A 14,275-nucleotide genomic window follows, 5' to 3' on the forward strand; every position below is an offset into this window, starting at 1 on the left:
CTGAGTCATAAGCCCCTTTTACACTGCCAGATTTTCCACGAATGTTGGGCTGTTTTGCCGGCAAGCTGCGAGCATTTAGACACACAGAGCCGGATTGGCGAGTTGATCCGAGGTGCCCAATTTTCCGCTTTGTAGGAAAAGATTGAAAAAATTGTTAAAATTAAATTAGGGAACTGATCACAGATGTATTGTCTCTGTGTGTTTTTACATGTATTGTTGCTTTAATTTGCAGCTATGATTTAATAAAGCTGACATGTCATGACAGTCAAGCACCCCCCCTGCCTGTTCTGAATTACACCCATTCTCATCTGGTTACCCTACGCATGTGCGAGCCATAAACAGGAAACAGCTGATAGCAGGAATTAGCGAGCAGCTAGCAGCAAGAGGGAAACACAAACCTGACAGACACTGTAAAGATGAGAAACTCGGGAGACAAGGTATTGCGTGCCCTCCTTGCCCTCGTAAACAATGAGGCCATCAACCGTCAGATGACGGGGACGATGAAGGACAGACCGACTTACGAGAGAAGGCACAGAGCTCCCAAAGGAGCTCCCGAAGGACTGATTAGCCGCGGCTTCCCTCCCACATCACTGTTTACGTCACACACTGAGCTACATGTTTTGTTACTTGCTCATGCCCCCCATTGCCCCGAAAAAGGCGCATTCTGTATAAACAAAAGTAGGTAGGTGGCATTTTGCTGCACTCCCCAATTTTGTTTTTATACTGCCAATGCTGAAAGAAGACTGATTGGGCTTTCCTGCAAATTTGCACAATTCCTATCTAAAAAGGGCTAAAGAAGCAGCATGCATTGGCTGAAATGCGATCTCAGAACTCATCAACTTATCGTCTTACGACAATTTGGCTTTTTTTTTTTTTTTGGCTTCTTATCAAACTCTCCAACTTTCATAAGCAAGCTCTTTTATGTCGGTCCCTTCTCCATAAGCACAATTATTCTCCTCACAAATGTATTCTATAGAACAATGCCAATATTACATATAGAAATAAGTCCATGGTACTTTGAACAATGGTTTAGAACTAACAACGACACTCTGTGAAACAACTATTTGACAATGATGGACTTTTCTATCCATATAATGATTTTAAAAAGAGGTATAGTATTCCTGTCCCCCAACATGAGTATAATACTGTAGTAAATGCCCTGCCAACTGGCATTATATCCTTATCCCGCTGCAACTCAAATCTATATGGTAATATTACTACAGCCAATTACAGTGTTCCATTTCTGACAAAAAATTTAACAATACTTTAATTATAATACATTCACTTATTCTGACAACAGTACCACCTGCTAAATATAAATGGACAGACCAGACTTTTGATGGTAAAATATGGAATACTGTACTTACTATGTGCTTTAATATGTGCTGCCCAAAAAAATCAAAGAGTTGCTTTTTAAAATTATACATAGGTATTATCCAGTAAAAAAATAAAAGTAAAAATAAAATGACAAATGTACCTTCTGTAACAATATGGTAGAAACATTAGAACACTTATTATTTCAGTGTGTGCATGGGACTGTCTTTGTCTTCACTTGGATATCCAAAGACATTTTGGGAAGACCATTTCACTCAAAGAACCTGATTTGTCAATAGTATTAAAAATACAAATTTCTCCAAGAATGAACAGTATGTCATTAATTTGCTGATTACTTTCCCTAAATTTTACATTAAAAAAATTAAAAACTTAAAGAAATTGCCCTGCTTTCAAAAAATCTGATCTAGATACATATCTTCAAACAATATCAAACTTAAAAGTATGTAATAACAAAATAACCAGAACTTAAAGTATGCAAATCTTACAATTTTACCTAATAAGATAACCCCGTGTGTGTTCATGTGTGTTCTTTTATTTTGTCTGTGTGGTTTTGTACATTTGCATCGCCATAACTGAAGTTTGTACTTATTTGTGTCATTGTTTTCATTTGTAATTTTTGGCCATTACTCGATCACTGAATGCACTGTGTTAAAACTGTTGATAAAAAGTTAAACAACAGACAGTTATTTGTTTATGTTAAAGTTTTAGAGGGATAAAACTAAGTTAGAAAGAAAGAGAAACAGGTGGTGATGCAGGTCTAATGATGGACTCACTCTGTACTGGCTGGCTGGAGGAATCACTGGGAGGTCTGGACACAGATCACACAGAAATACACAAACACACATACACACACAAACGCAGTCTGCTCAGAGTGGTCAAGCTTCAATAGCAGCCTCATCCATGCCCCAGTATAATAGGGCCTGGGGGAAATGATTCACTCTGCTGTTTATGTGTGTCTTGTTTTCCGCAGTCTATTGACTCTCAGTAGACAACACACTGCCCAGTACACTACGTGTGAGTGTATGTTTGAGTGCAGAAGCTACCTGTGCAGACTTCCCTGTAGGTGGGGTTAGGTGTGTATCCTCCTGCGTAGCCCACTTGGGTGGAATAAACTCCTTTTTGTCTCCAAAACTTCCTCTCCGCTCCCCAGAAACAGCCCATACCTTCAGGAGAAGGAAACAGAACTTTGATGAACAACAGCCGTTAATATCCATCTATTTCAACAGACAACATGGACTGTGTGTGAGTATTCACTTTGCCTTAGAGCTGCAACTATTAGGCAATTAATCGATTGGTCAATTAAGTGGAAATTAATCAGCAACTATTGTGACAATCGGAGGCGTTCACTGTGGCCTCTGAGAAACTGTGTATTCCACTTTTTCCTGGACTTAATGATTGATCAGTTAATCAAAAAAATAATCTGCAGATGAATCGATAATGAATTTTATCACTGAATTACTGCTTACTGCCCTTTACTTTCTGTTTAAAGAGAAAACACACACAAAGGTCCAAATGTGGTCAGCAAAACAGTGACACACACAGGGGCCCTATTTTACACCCAGTGCAAAGCGGCGCACAGTGCAGTGCAACTGTCATCGCAGTTGTCATTTTCATGGCCAATGCTAACATTGTGTAAGCAGCAGATTTACTCGTGTGCATCTGTACGCCCATGGATGAGCAGGTCATTAGACAAGGTGTGGTCAGATGCATTGTTATTTTGAGGCAGCAGATACTGATTGCGTCATTGACCATCAAAAACCTGATCTACAGTCAGAATGGCGCAGTCTTTTCCTGCCCTATTTAAAAGAGACATTATTTAGATAGTAAGGTGCATCCATATAGGTGGGTCCACAAGGTATTTACAATGCTTGTTACACATACAGGGACATGCTGTTGTGTTACTGGTGGATGAAATACTACATCATTAATGAGGGAAATACTTATTACTTTCTCTAAAATGTGAACGGAGTAGGGTGGGAATCACCAGCGGCCCCACTATATGATGTTATCACAATACTTAAGTCAAAGTATAATATTATTGCAATTTTAAACATGTTGCCATGTGGTGAGTATTGCAATAACATATTTTGTCATATATTGTGATTTATTACCTTTTCTCAACTGCTAATTATGTCCCCCGAGGAAAATTTGATCAACATCTGTTTTAACTAATAAGACAAAGTCTCAGTCTGTTCGTTTCGCTTCAATCATTCATATTGAAGCAAAATGTATCTAGTGGACTGTAAAAGCAAATCATTTTATCATTTTAGTAGGCTGCCAAAAGATTATTATGTATTTGTAGTATTAATAATTTCTTTAGTAAAAAAAAAAAAAAAAAATTTCAATACTTGGCATCCGCACCAATACAATGTCGCCATGCTAAAAATATTGTGGTACTATGCTGTATTGATTTTTTCCACCTCTAGAACAGAGCAGAGCTGCTGTCCACTGCTGCACCAAAGCAGACTTCCAATTAAGACAGATGCTGTGCACATTTATGCACAAGGATCAGCGTAACTTCATTTTTCAGAAGCTAAAAGTTGAGTTCTGTTTCCTCTGTCATGTTTATAACTACAGGTTTTTGTTTTGCTGCTTCAGTGTGCCATAATATTTGCCACAGTGACATTATACTGCTCTTACAGAATTACTCTCAGCAGAAAACTGCTTGCTTCTCCAATGTGCCGGATCCGCAAGTGTGTCAGCTGCAGGCGCACCTGGCTTTTAAAGGGAATGGGAGATGAAATTCTGATTGGTTTGATTCATGTTATGCCCAAAACACACCTATGATTATTTAAGGGACTAAACACAATCCCTTTGCCTTTGAAATGCGCCTTACTCTGGCCCAGAGTAAGGCGCATTTCAATAGCAAAACCCATTTTACACTGCCTGCTCACACCTCCCGTATGCCGCCTCCCTGTGCTGTATACAACGTGCAATTGCAGAAATGGGAACACAGTGGTCTTGCCTCGGAGCCGGGAACGGAGGTAGTAACAGAGCCAAAACAACTTTTTTTCTCTGCAGGCAGTCTGCAGGGTGGGATTCATGGGTGGTATGGGTGTGCTGTTTTGACAACGTGTTATGCGTTTAAAAGCAGCTGTTAGCACATAGCACATCGTCAAAGAAGAAGAACAGCGGATGAAAATGTCCACAAATTGGGAAAACAGTGAGGTCTGGTAGCTCCTTACTCTCTGATAAGAGAATGAGATCAGCTGCTGTATAACAGGAATGGTAAATGATTGTTTTAGCCACGTTATGCCATTCTTACTGTTTACGAAGCTCTTCCAACGCATTATATGTCACACTAGAGGCCGACACTACTGCGTTACATGTCACGTGTGTCATGCCTCTTTTATTGTTTGATTTCAGGAATGAGGTGTATAACCTCACACTGGATTAGGGAAAAAGTCACTGTTGTTCTGTTCTGTGTTAAAAGGCAAAAGGGGTATTAAAAAATTACCTTGTTGCGGCCCTGTAGCACAATCTCCTTGTAAACAGGGTTTAAAAGTAGAAGTGTATACACCTTAAATGCACTTGGACCATGCACTTTAGATCATGAGCTATAGATTGTTTAAATAGAGAGTTCAGTCTTGAGCTAGAATTAGTTGTTAGATTTATACATAATGACTTGATTTAAGTTAAATTAGCTAAACTAGCATGATAGTAGCTAATATAAGCTAGCTTAGCAAAATAAACCATCATGTAAATTTTACTTCATGACAGGATGCAGGTTTGTTTTACCTAGGAAGGCAAAGGCATGACCAATCCTACTCTGCCCAGGTTTGCCTCTGATTGCCTAACCCTGCCCAATCTGACTCTTGCCAAACCAACCAACAATGGCAACGAGCACTAGCCAATCAGAGGGAGAGTACAGTTTCCATTTTAAGAAAAACAAATGACTATCAGGTATAACCAAACAGCCTTCATTTTCTGGTATGTTGTTTTGACCAAACAGACACTCACCAAATATGGCCATCTCTGTCCCCTCGGGAAACGGCGGAACAGTCCTGTTGCCGTTCACATCATGTTTGGCTGCATGAGAAAGAGAGACAAAATAAGAGCCTATGAACATTTAAGTAATCGGGGAAATAAGAACTAAAGTGGCCTGTACATGGCAAATATTAGCAGGATGACGAAATGCCTCTTTGATTTCAGTGTACTCAAACTGCAAGGGACTGCTCATCAATTTTTAGTACAACTGTATCCCATATGCACCTTCCAGCCACCCTGAACACGCTGAAGGGATTACATATCTCATCTGGCCTGGGAACGCCTAGAAGGTCCCCCAGGAGGAGCTGGAAAGTGTTGTTGGCGAAAGGGACATCTGGGGTAGAGCACGGCTCTGGCTGCGTTTTCCTAACTGAACCCGACCTGAGTTCGAGACAGTTATAACCGAGCTTGTCCCAACTCCGACAGACTTTCTGATTTTTAAGTCCGAACCCACCCAAGCCTGACGCAGTTTCTTCTTCATTATCACCTGCATTGATGACTAAATTGAAATACCTCCAAAAGTTTTGTCTAGCATCCTCCATTTTCTTTAGTTCAGTCTGAATATTTACCATCCTGGCTGAAATGTAATTATTGGCCTGTGTTGTGTTCGTAAATAACAAAATCCAGCACTTGAATAGGCCATAGCACAAGACAACAGCATGTCAAGTGTGCCAAACCCGAGCCGAATCTGACCAAAATTTATTTTAATTTCTTTGCTTGACCTGCTGCCCCTGCAACCCGGCCCCGGATGTGGATGAAAATGGATGGATGGATGTTCAGTGTCATGTAGTCAACATGTAATGTCTAAGTCCTTCGATCCTTTATTTTATAAAAGTAGAAATACCAGAGTCTACAAATACTCCATTACAAGTCTGACTTAAAAATGTTCCATAAGTAAAACTAAAAAAGATATCATCGGCAAAATGTACTTGGATTATAAAAATAAAAGTATTCATAATGTAGAGTGGCTTCTTTCAGAGTTTTTACAGAATAGTTTATTATTCAGATTTTATCACTGATGAATACATTTAAACATGAGTGGATTACGTGACAATGGGCTCCTGGGTACAGATATGCAAAAGGCCCCGACCACCTCTTCTCTCGTTGTTATTTTGTGTCTCATTGTGGTTATTATATGTTTACATGTAGCCATTTTATGTCCTTCTGTAGTTTTTTTTTGCCTGATTTCATTGTTATTTTATCTCATACTGCAGTTCCTTTGCATATTTTTATGGACTTTTTGCGTCTCTTCCCTGTCAGTACAGGCCCAGTAGGCCTGTTCAGTGATCCATCCATGCATGAAAGAGCTTTTCAATGTTGTAGTTCATCAATGTGAAGCCAAGTTTAGATACTTTGAGTACTATTGGGTAGATTAGTAGTGTAGTTTTACAGTACACCATATCATGTAAGCATATCTTATATTTTTTTTTCATGTAGAAAGTAGTATAAAGGGCATGAAATTGAAACACTCAAATTATGTAGGCTACAATTTGTCATAATTATTCTTAAGCACAGTACTTGACGTATAGTACTTGGTTTCATTCTACCACTGCCTGTGTGAACATTTACCAGACCAAAGCCAAAATGCAAATACTCTAGTGTAGTTACATTCCTCAGTGGGAGTCGACAGAAAGGCAGTGAGCTAAAATTGTTATGGAGCTCAGCTGACAATAATTTAGGCTAAATGACAACCAATCTTTTGTGTCAGTGTCTATTTCAATTGTTTGAGTTGCATAAAAGATCCGTTTTCTCAACAGAATTGTTCTTTTCTCTGACGAGAAGCTTCTGAAACAGCATGAAGGCTGCTCAGGATCTCATTTCTCTCTCTACTCTTCATTCAGATCTGTCTGTAGGTTTTTTAAAATGGACACTAACATCCTCCCACACTGCTCTGACAAGATTTCCAAACAGCATTCCATACAATATTTATTTGAATTTAAAAAATGTTTTTCATAAGACTCAATTACCAAAAAACAAAAAAATACAGTACTGAATTCACCTGACACACACACACACACACACACACACCAAACACGCAGACACACACACACACACACAGTGACCCACTTAAACAGTGGCGAACAGCTCTGCATAACTTCGTAGCAGCTGCATTCACTCCAATCAACATAGAGCCAGAGGTGCACGAGGACCCATTTGAGGCCACCCAGCCACCTGGCTGAGCTAACACGCATTAGCGTTAGCATGCCGGAGGGTGTGTGTGTGTGTGTGTGTGTGTACAGATGGCTTGCTGTACAATGCTGTGGGGGAGGGAGATTAAAATAAATGGGATGGGGTAGAATGAGAATGAACTCAACATCTGGATCCCTCCTTGCGCCCTCCCCCTTCTTTACACACACACAAACACACACACACACACACACACACACACACACACAGAAACACAAGCACAGTCTTTATGCATGGAAGCATAATTGTTGTGTGGGGCAGCATGCCTATAGACAAAAGCAGCCAGATGGATAATGCCAACCAATCAGCAGTCTGTCCGTCCCCCCCCCCCAACACACACACACACACACACACACACACACGCACGCTCACACACACAAATCATATTTCGTGAGGCAGACTTCATCTTGTCAATCAGTATAGATTGTACATTCTTTATCACAGATCATGTTGACTTGGTACACACACACACACACACACACACCATCTAAAGTCGTCCTTGTTTGCCTGATTACACGAGCAGCCTTTCATCCCGCTCAAAGACAGCACGTGTCGGTACGACTGTCTGACAGACTGACAGGCATCTTCAGAGACACATTCTCATCGTCTTCTATATTCTGATGGAGGAAGATTTTGGAGCGCTGGAGCCATTTTCACATCGTGATTGGTTGGGTGCAGCAGCAGCTCCTCACTTTCAGTCCCTTTACAGTCCCTACTGTTCATTTAGCTTCCTGTCTCACAGTGTTCCTGATGTCAGTGCTGTCAGGTCGCTTTGGATTCACAGCAAAAAGTGCTACAGAGTCGTCCCATCAATTTTCATTTAAAGAAAAATAAATAAATTTGTCTAACCCTGTGATGGAGCTCAAAAAAATATGAAATAAAATTGAACTTAAATAGCATGTTTCATACTTCACTAGAGATGAAAAGGTGCAAAAAAGTAGATATATTAAAAACATAAAATTGTTAAAGGTAAATAGAAACAAAGAAATATGTACTGTATAACAGACATGAGAATAAAATAAAAATTCATTAATTAAATAAAATAATGCAAATAGCAACATTACAGCAATATAATATTTCAGTATTTTTACATGTATAATGTTTTGCAAATTTTATCAAATGTGGGAGAAACTATTTGGTTCTTGACCATATATTGTGTGTTTTATTAGATATTTTACGAAATTGTTTTCTTTGATTGGATGACCATAACATCAGTGTAATATGATTGTGCCTTAATATACAACACCCTGATCCTTTTATCATGTTAGCCATGTGATGAATAAGAGCCTTTCGAGAGCTTTCATATCTCCATGATTCCAAAATGAAAAAAATTAGGATCCTGTATCTGAGCACTGGTACAGATAATCTTCTTCTTCCTCCTCCTCCTCCTCTCACATTATCTTCTGTGTGCGTTAGTAATGGCTGCCTTCCGGGACCAGCAAAGGCATGTTCATTACTGGCTACACAGGCGCGCACGCACACACACACACACACACACACACACACACTGAGAGATAAACAATTTAAATGTAAATGTCAGTGGGGAAAGACAATAAGTCCAGACAGAATACTAATGAGTCTAACAGCTGTGTGTGTGTGTGTGTGTGTGTGTGTGTGCGTGTGCATGTATGCATAGCGGGCGTGATTAAAAATAAAACAAAAGCCTGGAAGCAGAAGAGGCAGATCAGCTGGCTGTCACCTATTTCCTACTGTACCTCTAAACACATCCATGCTCTGAGATGTACACACTTTGATATTAACTGATTATATCACACACACATACACACACACACACAAACACACAAACACACAGGCCTTTAAAAGGTGGGGATCGGCCAAAATGTCCTCACTTTGCACAAATGTCCTCACTCTGTCACTAAAATACATCTTTTGGTCCTCACAATGTAGCATGTACAAGTACATACAAACATAAACACACACACACACACACACACACACACACACACACACGCACTTGTACAGCTTTTGTAAAAATCAGAATAAGAGCAGAAGAAACTACAATGTTTTTGATCAATATTTACTGGTGAATCAGCACTTGTTATATAGGGGTAGCACTAATTTAGTCATACATAATTGAGAAAAAAAATATTTAAGTTATAAACTGGCTCTGCAGCTTTCCTGACTTAATTTTGACTCTGCAAAAAATAAAATAAATTTGTATGTGTTCCCACAGAACCGATACACAAGTTTTTGGATTTGTTCTGCACTTGCAAATGAGTCACTCAAAGCCATTTAACCTGTTTTTTTTTTTTTTTTTGTACGTATTTTCACAACTCCTGTGCAGGATTTGTTGGTTTGAGTTTTGTGAGAACAACTGACCTGAGGGTTGGACTACGAAACAAGTTCGACAGATCAAGGCTTTCCTTGCCTGAGCTGGCTCAACAAACCATAAAGCCTCAGTCAGACATACCAGATACCACGAAGGTGGTTAACAACTAGCTCTATTAACCCAGGCTTTCTGCTTCAGGCTCTGTGCACGTTCCCATAAAACAAGTCAAATTACTTGTTCAGCGCATCATTTGACTCTGATCTGATCCGTGACCGCCTACCACCGCCTTTACAGAATATAAAAATGAATACAGTTAAGCGAAAAACTACTATTTCAATTGACGCAAGCTGGCAGTATATTATTAATTGTGTGAATTCACAGTTTAGTGTATTTATTTTACCACTCAGTTTATTTCTAATATGACAGCTGCACATCCTACAGCTCTTTTAACTTGATGCAGCAGATTTACGCGTTATACTTAAGGACTGCATTTACTGTCCCATAATACGTGGAAATCATTTTTGGATTTTATGCAAATAAAAATGAAATGTATTTTAGTGGTTGAATATTGTCAGTGATAAATAACAATTGACTTTTTTTTTTCTTTTTTTTTTTTTAAATTAGAGCTACATTAGCTGTAACATAACAGTGGTGTGAAACGGACTTCAGCAAATCAGGACCACACATAAAAACATAATCCAAACTGGTAACTAGGGCTGTAGACAACCAAAGAAAATCTTGGTCGACTAAAGTTGTACATAATCTTCAACTAATCAATTAGTCGTGGGAAAAAAAAAATCTGCATTTTTACTTCTGTGGTGGTGTGTCTGTGTCATTCTGCAGTTATATCTCCAAAACATTAGTCAGCAGTCGAGGACTGTGTTAAATGCTGTAAAGTTTAGTTCAAATCAAACTTTATTGAAACACACATTAAATATGGCTTAATAAAGACAATTTCAAACACAAGTACGCCAATTGGCTTCACAATAAGTTGCAGAACTGACAGACAAACACTTGTCTTTATCTGGACACATTTCCCCCATCAATACAACATGCTAACGTTATTTGCACAAGTCTATGGCATTTTATATTGTATAAATTAGCCTAGCATCTAGCGATCTTTTCCTCTTCTCATATAAAACCAGGGACAACAGCAACATTTAACAAAGGTAAGGACACTCAATGTGGCTCCATTACAGCTCACAAGATTCACTGACAAAACAACTGTCTTATACTAAACACATTTTCCAAGCAAATACAACATGCTAACGTTATTAGCACCAGCCTATGGCATTTTACATGGTATACATTAGCCCAGCGACGAGCGGAGATTTCCTCTGTTCATATGAAATAAATCCAGAAGTATAAATCCCTGAAGGATAAATCACATACATGACTTAAAATGCTATTTTAGTGGAAGCTTTTCTGTCTTCACAATTTATTGTTTCTTATCTGTGAAACACAAGTAAATACAAGCTTCGTTTCCACTGAGGGAAAAGGTGTCAGTATACAGAAACAGACAGGAGGAGGTCTGCGTCACTGCGATGCTGAGTGTGAGGGTGGGCGAGTTCAACTTTCTGTCAACAACGGGGGTGTTTCACAGGTAACTTAGCCTGCCCTGAGTTAAAACAGGCAACTACTTGCAATGCACCATTCTGTAATACTGCCGGTTCACACCAATGCAACTAGATGAGATGGTGTATCATCTCTGTGCAACAACTCTCTGTACTTCTGTTCTGATTTCCAGCTTTTCAGTAATATATTGTGGCTGAATATAATTTGTAGCTTCGTAAAATATGAATGAGGATAGTGATAGTGAGATACTGGCTGCAGTTGTAGTTATAGTGACGAAACAGCAAAAAACAGAAACAAAACGAGTATCAGATGGACTGTTGTCACAATTGATATACCATAATAACATCAATAACCAGCGCCAATTACTCAGTTAGTAAAAATGTGTGTGTGTTGGCATCAGCCAGCAGCATCAGCGACTCACAGTCCAACACCGTGAGGACACACTGTGAGGACAGAAACATAGGGCTTGGCGGGGATGTAGCACCTGCCGCAGCAAGAGAACATGCCGTCTGCGGTCATTTTGACTCGTCCAGCAGACTTTACTACAAGCCGACATGCTGTTAAGACAAGCGATGTGTTTGTCTAAAACCAGCTACTGGAGAATTGAGCAGCTAATTTGCAGGTGACACCATCAACGGTGGCAGTCGAGCTCAGACTGGCCTGTTCACGCCGCTGCAACTTTTCTCTGCAACGTTCTAAAAGGGCTTCATTTCATCGTGAATCATTGGTTTGAATTGGGCTTAACATTACTGCTCAATAAGTTCTATCAAGTGCATTTATAACGTATTCTTTCGGCTGAGAATCTGTATCGCTCATATATTGACATTGACTATCGAGTGGCTCTATCCTACAGAGCAGTGAAAAGAGCTTTTTAGCCGATTTTAAGGTTCAATGTTCAAGTCGAGTTTAAAGTCATCAAATTTTTGTGTCTTAAGTTTGAATTGAGTCCAAGTCATGTTACTTGAGTCCACACCTCTTCTGGTTAACATAAATCTTGTTTGTTTATTACCTACACAAACTGTTATCAACACATAAGGCTAAAATGAGGGATAAATCATTTCCCAAACACAAGGAGGAAAGAGATAGAAAATGAGTACCTTTTCAAAAACATTCATTAATATTCTACAGTTATCTTTTCCTTCACACACACATACACCCACACACACACACACGCACACACATTCTGTATATACAGAGGTATTTTTCTGGAAAGTAATTATTCAGTGCGGCACTCCTTTGAAATGCCTGTTCTTATGGTCGCTTTTATCTCACTGGGAATGATAACAACGCTTCTTGTTGATTAATTGAATTCATATTCTTGCATGAGGTTGAATGCAAACAATGTGTGTGTGTGTGTGTGTGTGTGTGTGTGTATGAGATTCGAGACCATGGGATTCCTGCATTTTCACAGCATTGGTTAACCTTGCATTAGCACTCTAAGCAGACTAAAGAAACAAAAACACTGAGGATGAGCATAGAGAATTACACGAAACATACTGTTTCTCAAACTTGTGTTTTCAAGTAAAAAGAGTAAAAAATATTTTGAGCTTTTTTTCGTTTGGCGTCTTGTTTCCATGAGCAAAATGGTGTTTATTTCAACTACATAAAAGGCAGTTTCTGACTGGTTTGTGCAGGCAACTAATTTTCTTTTATTTGGCGGTAAAGAGCAATGAACGAGGTTAGAAAGCACTTCAGGACACTTCACATCAAACAGCCAGCCACTTCATTTTAGGTACGTGTGTAGTGCATGTGTGTGTGTAACCAGCCTGCCTCCCAGTCTCTTCTACAGCTCCAAAAATCCTGTCACTATAATAAGCCTGATCACTGAACAGGCCTATATCCATGGTGACATCTGTGACACACACACACACACACACACACACACGCACACACACCCCATTAGTGCTGCTCTATTTCAGCTCAGGCCTACATGCGTGTGAAGGCAGGCGGAGCTGCTCCAGAATCAGCACTCTGTTTTATCCTCACATCCTTCATCACTTTTTAATTTTCTGTAGTGAAACCTCGGATGATGATAAAACGCACAAGATAACAGTAAAATAAACAGGTCAGCACTGAATTTATTGTTGCAAAATGACAATGCAGCCTTCTGTATCACTACAAGGACTTTGATTCTTTAAACTCGTATCCTTCAGATTTACATCAGTTAAGATAAATGCCTCTGTAGAGAAAGTTTCACTACATTTTGCCAAGATAACAACCAGAAGACAAAGTATCGTTACGTCATCCTGCACACAGAGCTGACTGAGATGCTGAGTCAGGCTCGTGCGTCACAGTCTTAGATTGTGTAGCACTCCTTTTTTTTTACTTCTTTTTTTAAACTTTTTTCCATCCATTGTTCACCAGAAGCATAATGTATGAGCACAATGGCTGTGGTGAGAACAAACTTTAAATTTACACAGGAAGATTTCAGAGAATTCAAAGGAAATGTCATAAAGGTCGAAACTGGGATGTTCCAATTACATTGTCAGCTTCTTACAAAAATATCTACACAGGAAGCCTTCAGGCACAGCATTATGTGTGGGTCAGAGGGATCAGAGGCCTTCACACAATCACCATAGCAATACACGGAAAATGTACGAAAATAAACTTGAATTACGAGAATTAAGGTCAAGTATCGAAACCTTCCTTTAGGAGCAGTACATAACAAACTGAATCATGACGAAGATTTCTGTGCCTCCTTTCTAAGCCAGATTATGTGCATAGTAAGTATGCAGCTGAGAGAAAAAGATAGCATGACAGTAACATGTGAAAGTGAGGCTGCTGTGACCAGAGCAGAGTATGAAGTTAAATATGGCAGTGCAATGAGTGAACAACTGAGGCTATTTGTCACTGAATCGATGCTATGATCTATCTATATCTATCTATATCTATAATCTATGC

The 14,275-nt window shown here is 39.3% G+C and overlaps 1 protein-coding gene across 1 annotated transcript in view; it reads right to left on the bottom strand.

Annotated features, from left to right (window-relative positions):
* msra (methionine sulfoxide reductase A) overlaps positions 1-14,275 on the bottom strand; it is a 53,394-nt gene that overhangs the window by 25,371 nt on the left and 13,748 nt on the right. The window contains exons 2-3 of the mRNA XM_049589218.1: positions 5,296-5,364; positions 2,379-2,498 (exon numbers count right to left, since the gene is read on the bottom strand). Coding sequence (XP_049445175.1) covers positions 2,379-2,498; positions 5,296-5,364 — 189 coding nt within the window. The remainder of the gene's footprint in view (positions 1-2,378; positions 2,499-5,295; positions 5,365-14,275) is intronic.

Source organism: Epinephelus fuscoguttatus, linkage group LG11, assembly GCF_011397635.1.
Source record: "Epinephelus fuscoguttatus linkage group LG11, E.fuscoguttatus.final_Chr_v1".
Taxonomy (NCBI): domain Eukaryota; kingdom Metazoa; phylum Chordata; class Actinopteri; order Perciformes; family Serranidae; genus Epinephelus; species Epinephelus fuscoguttatus.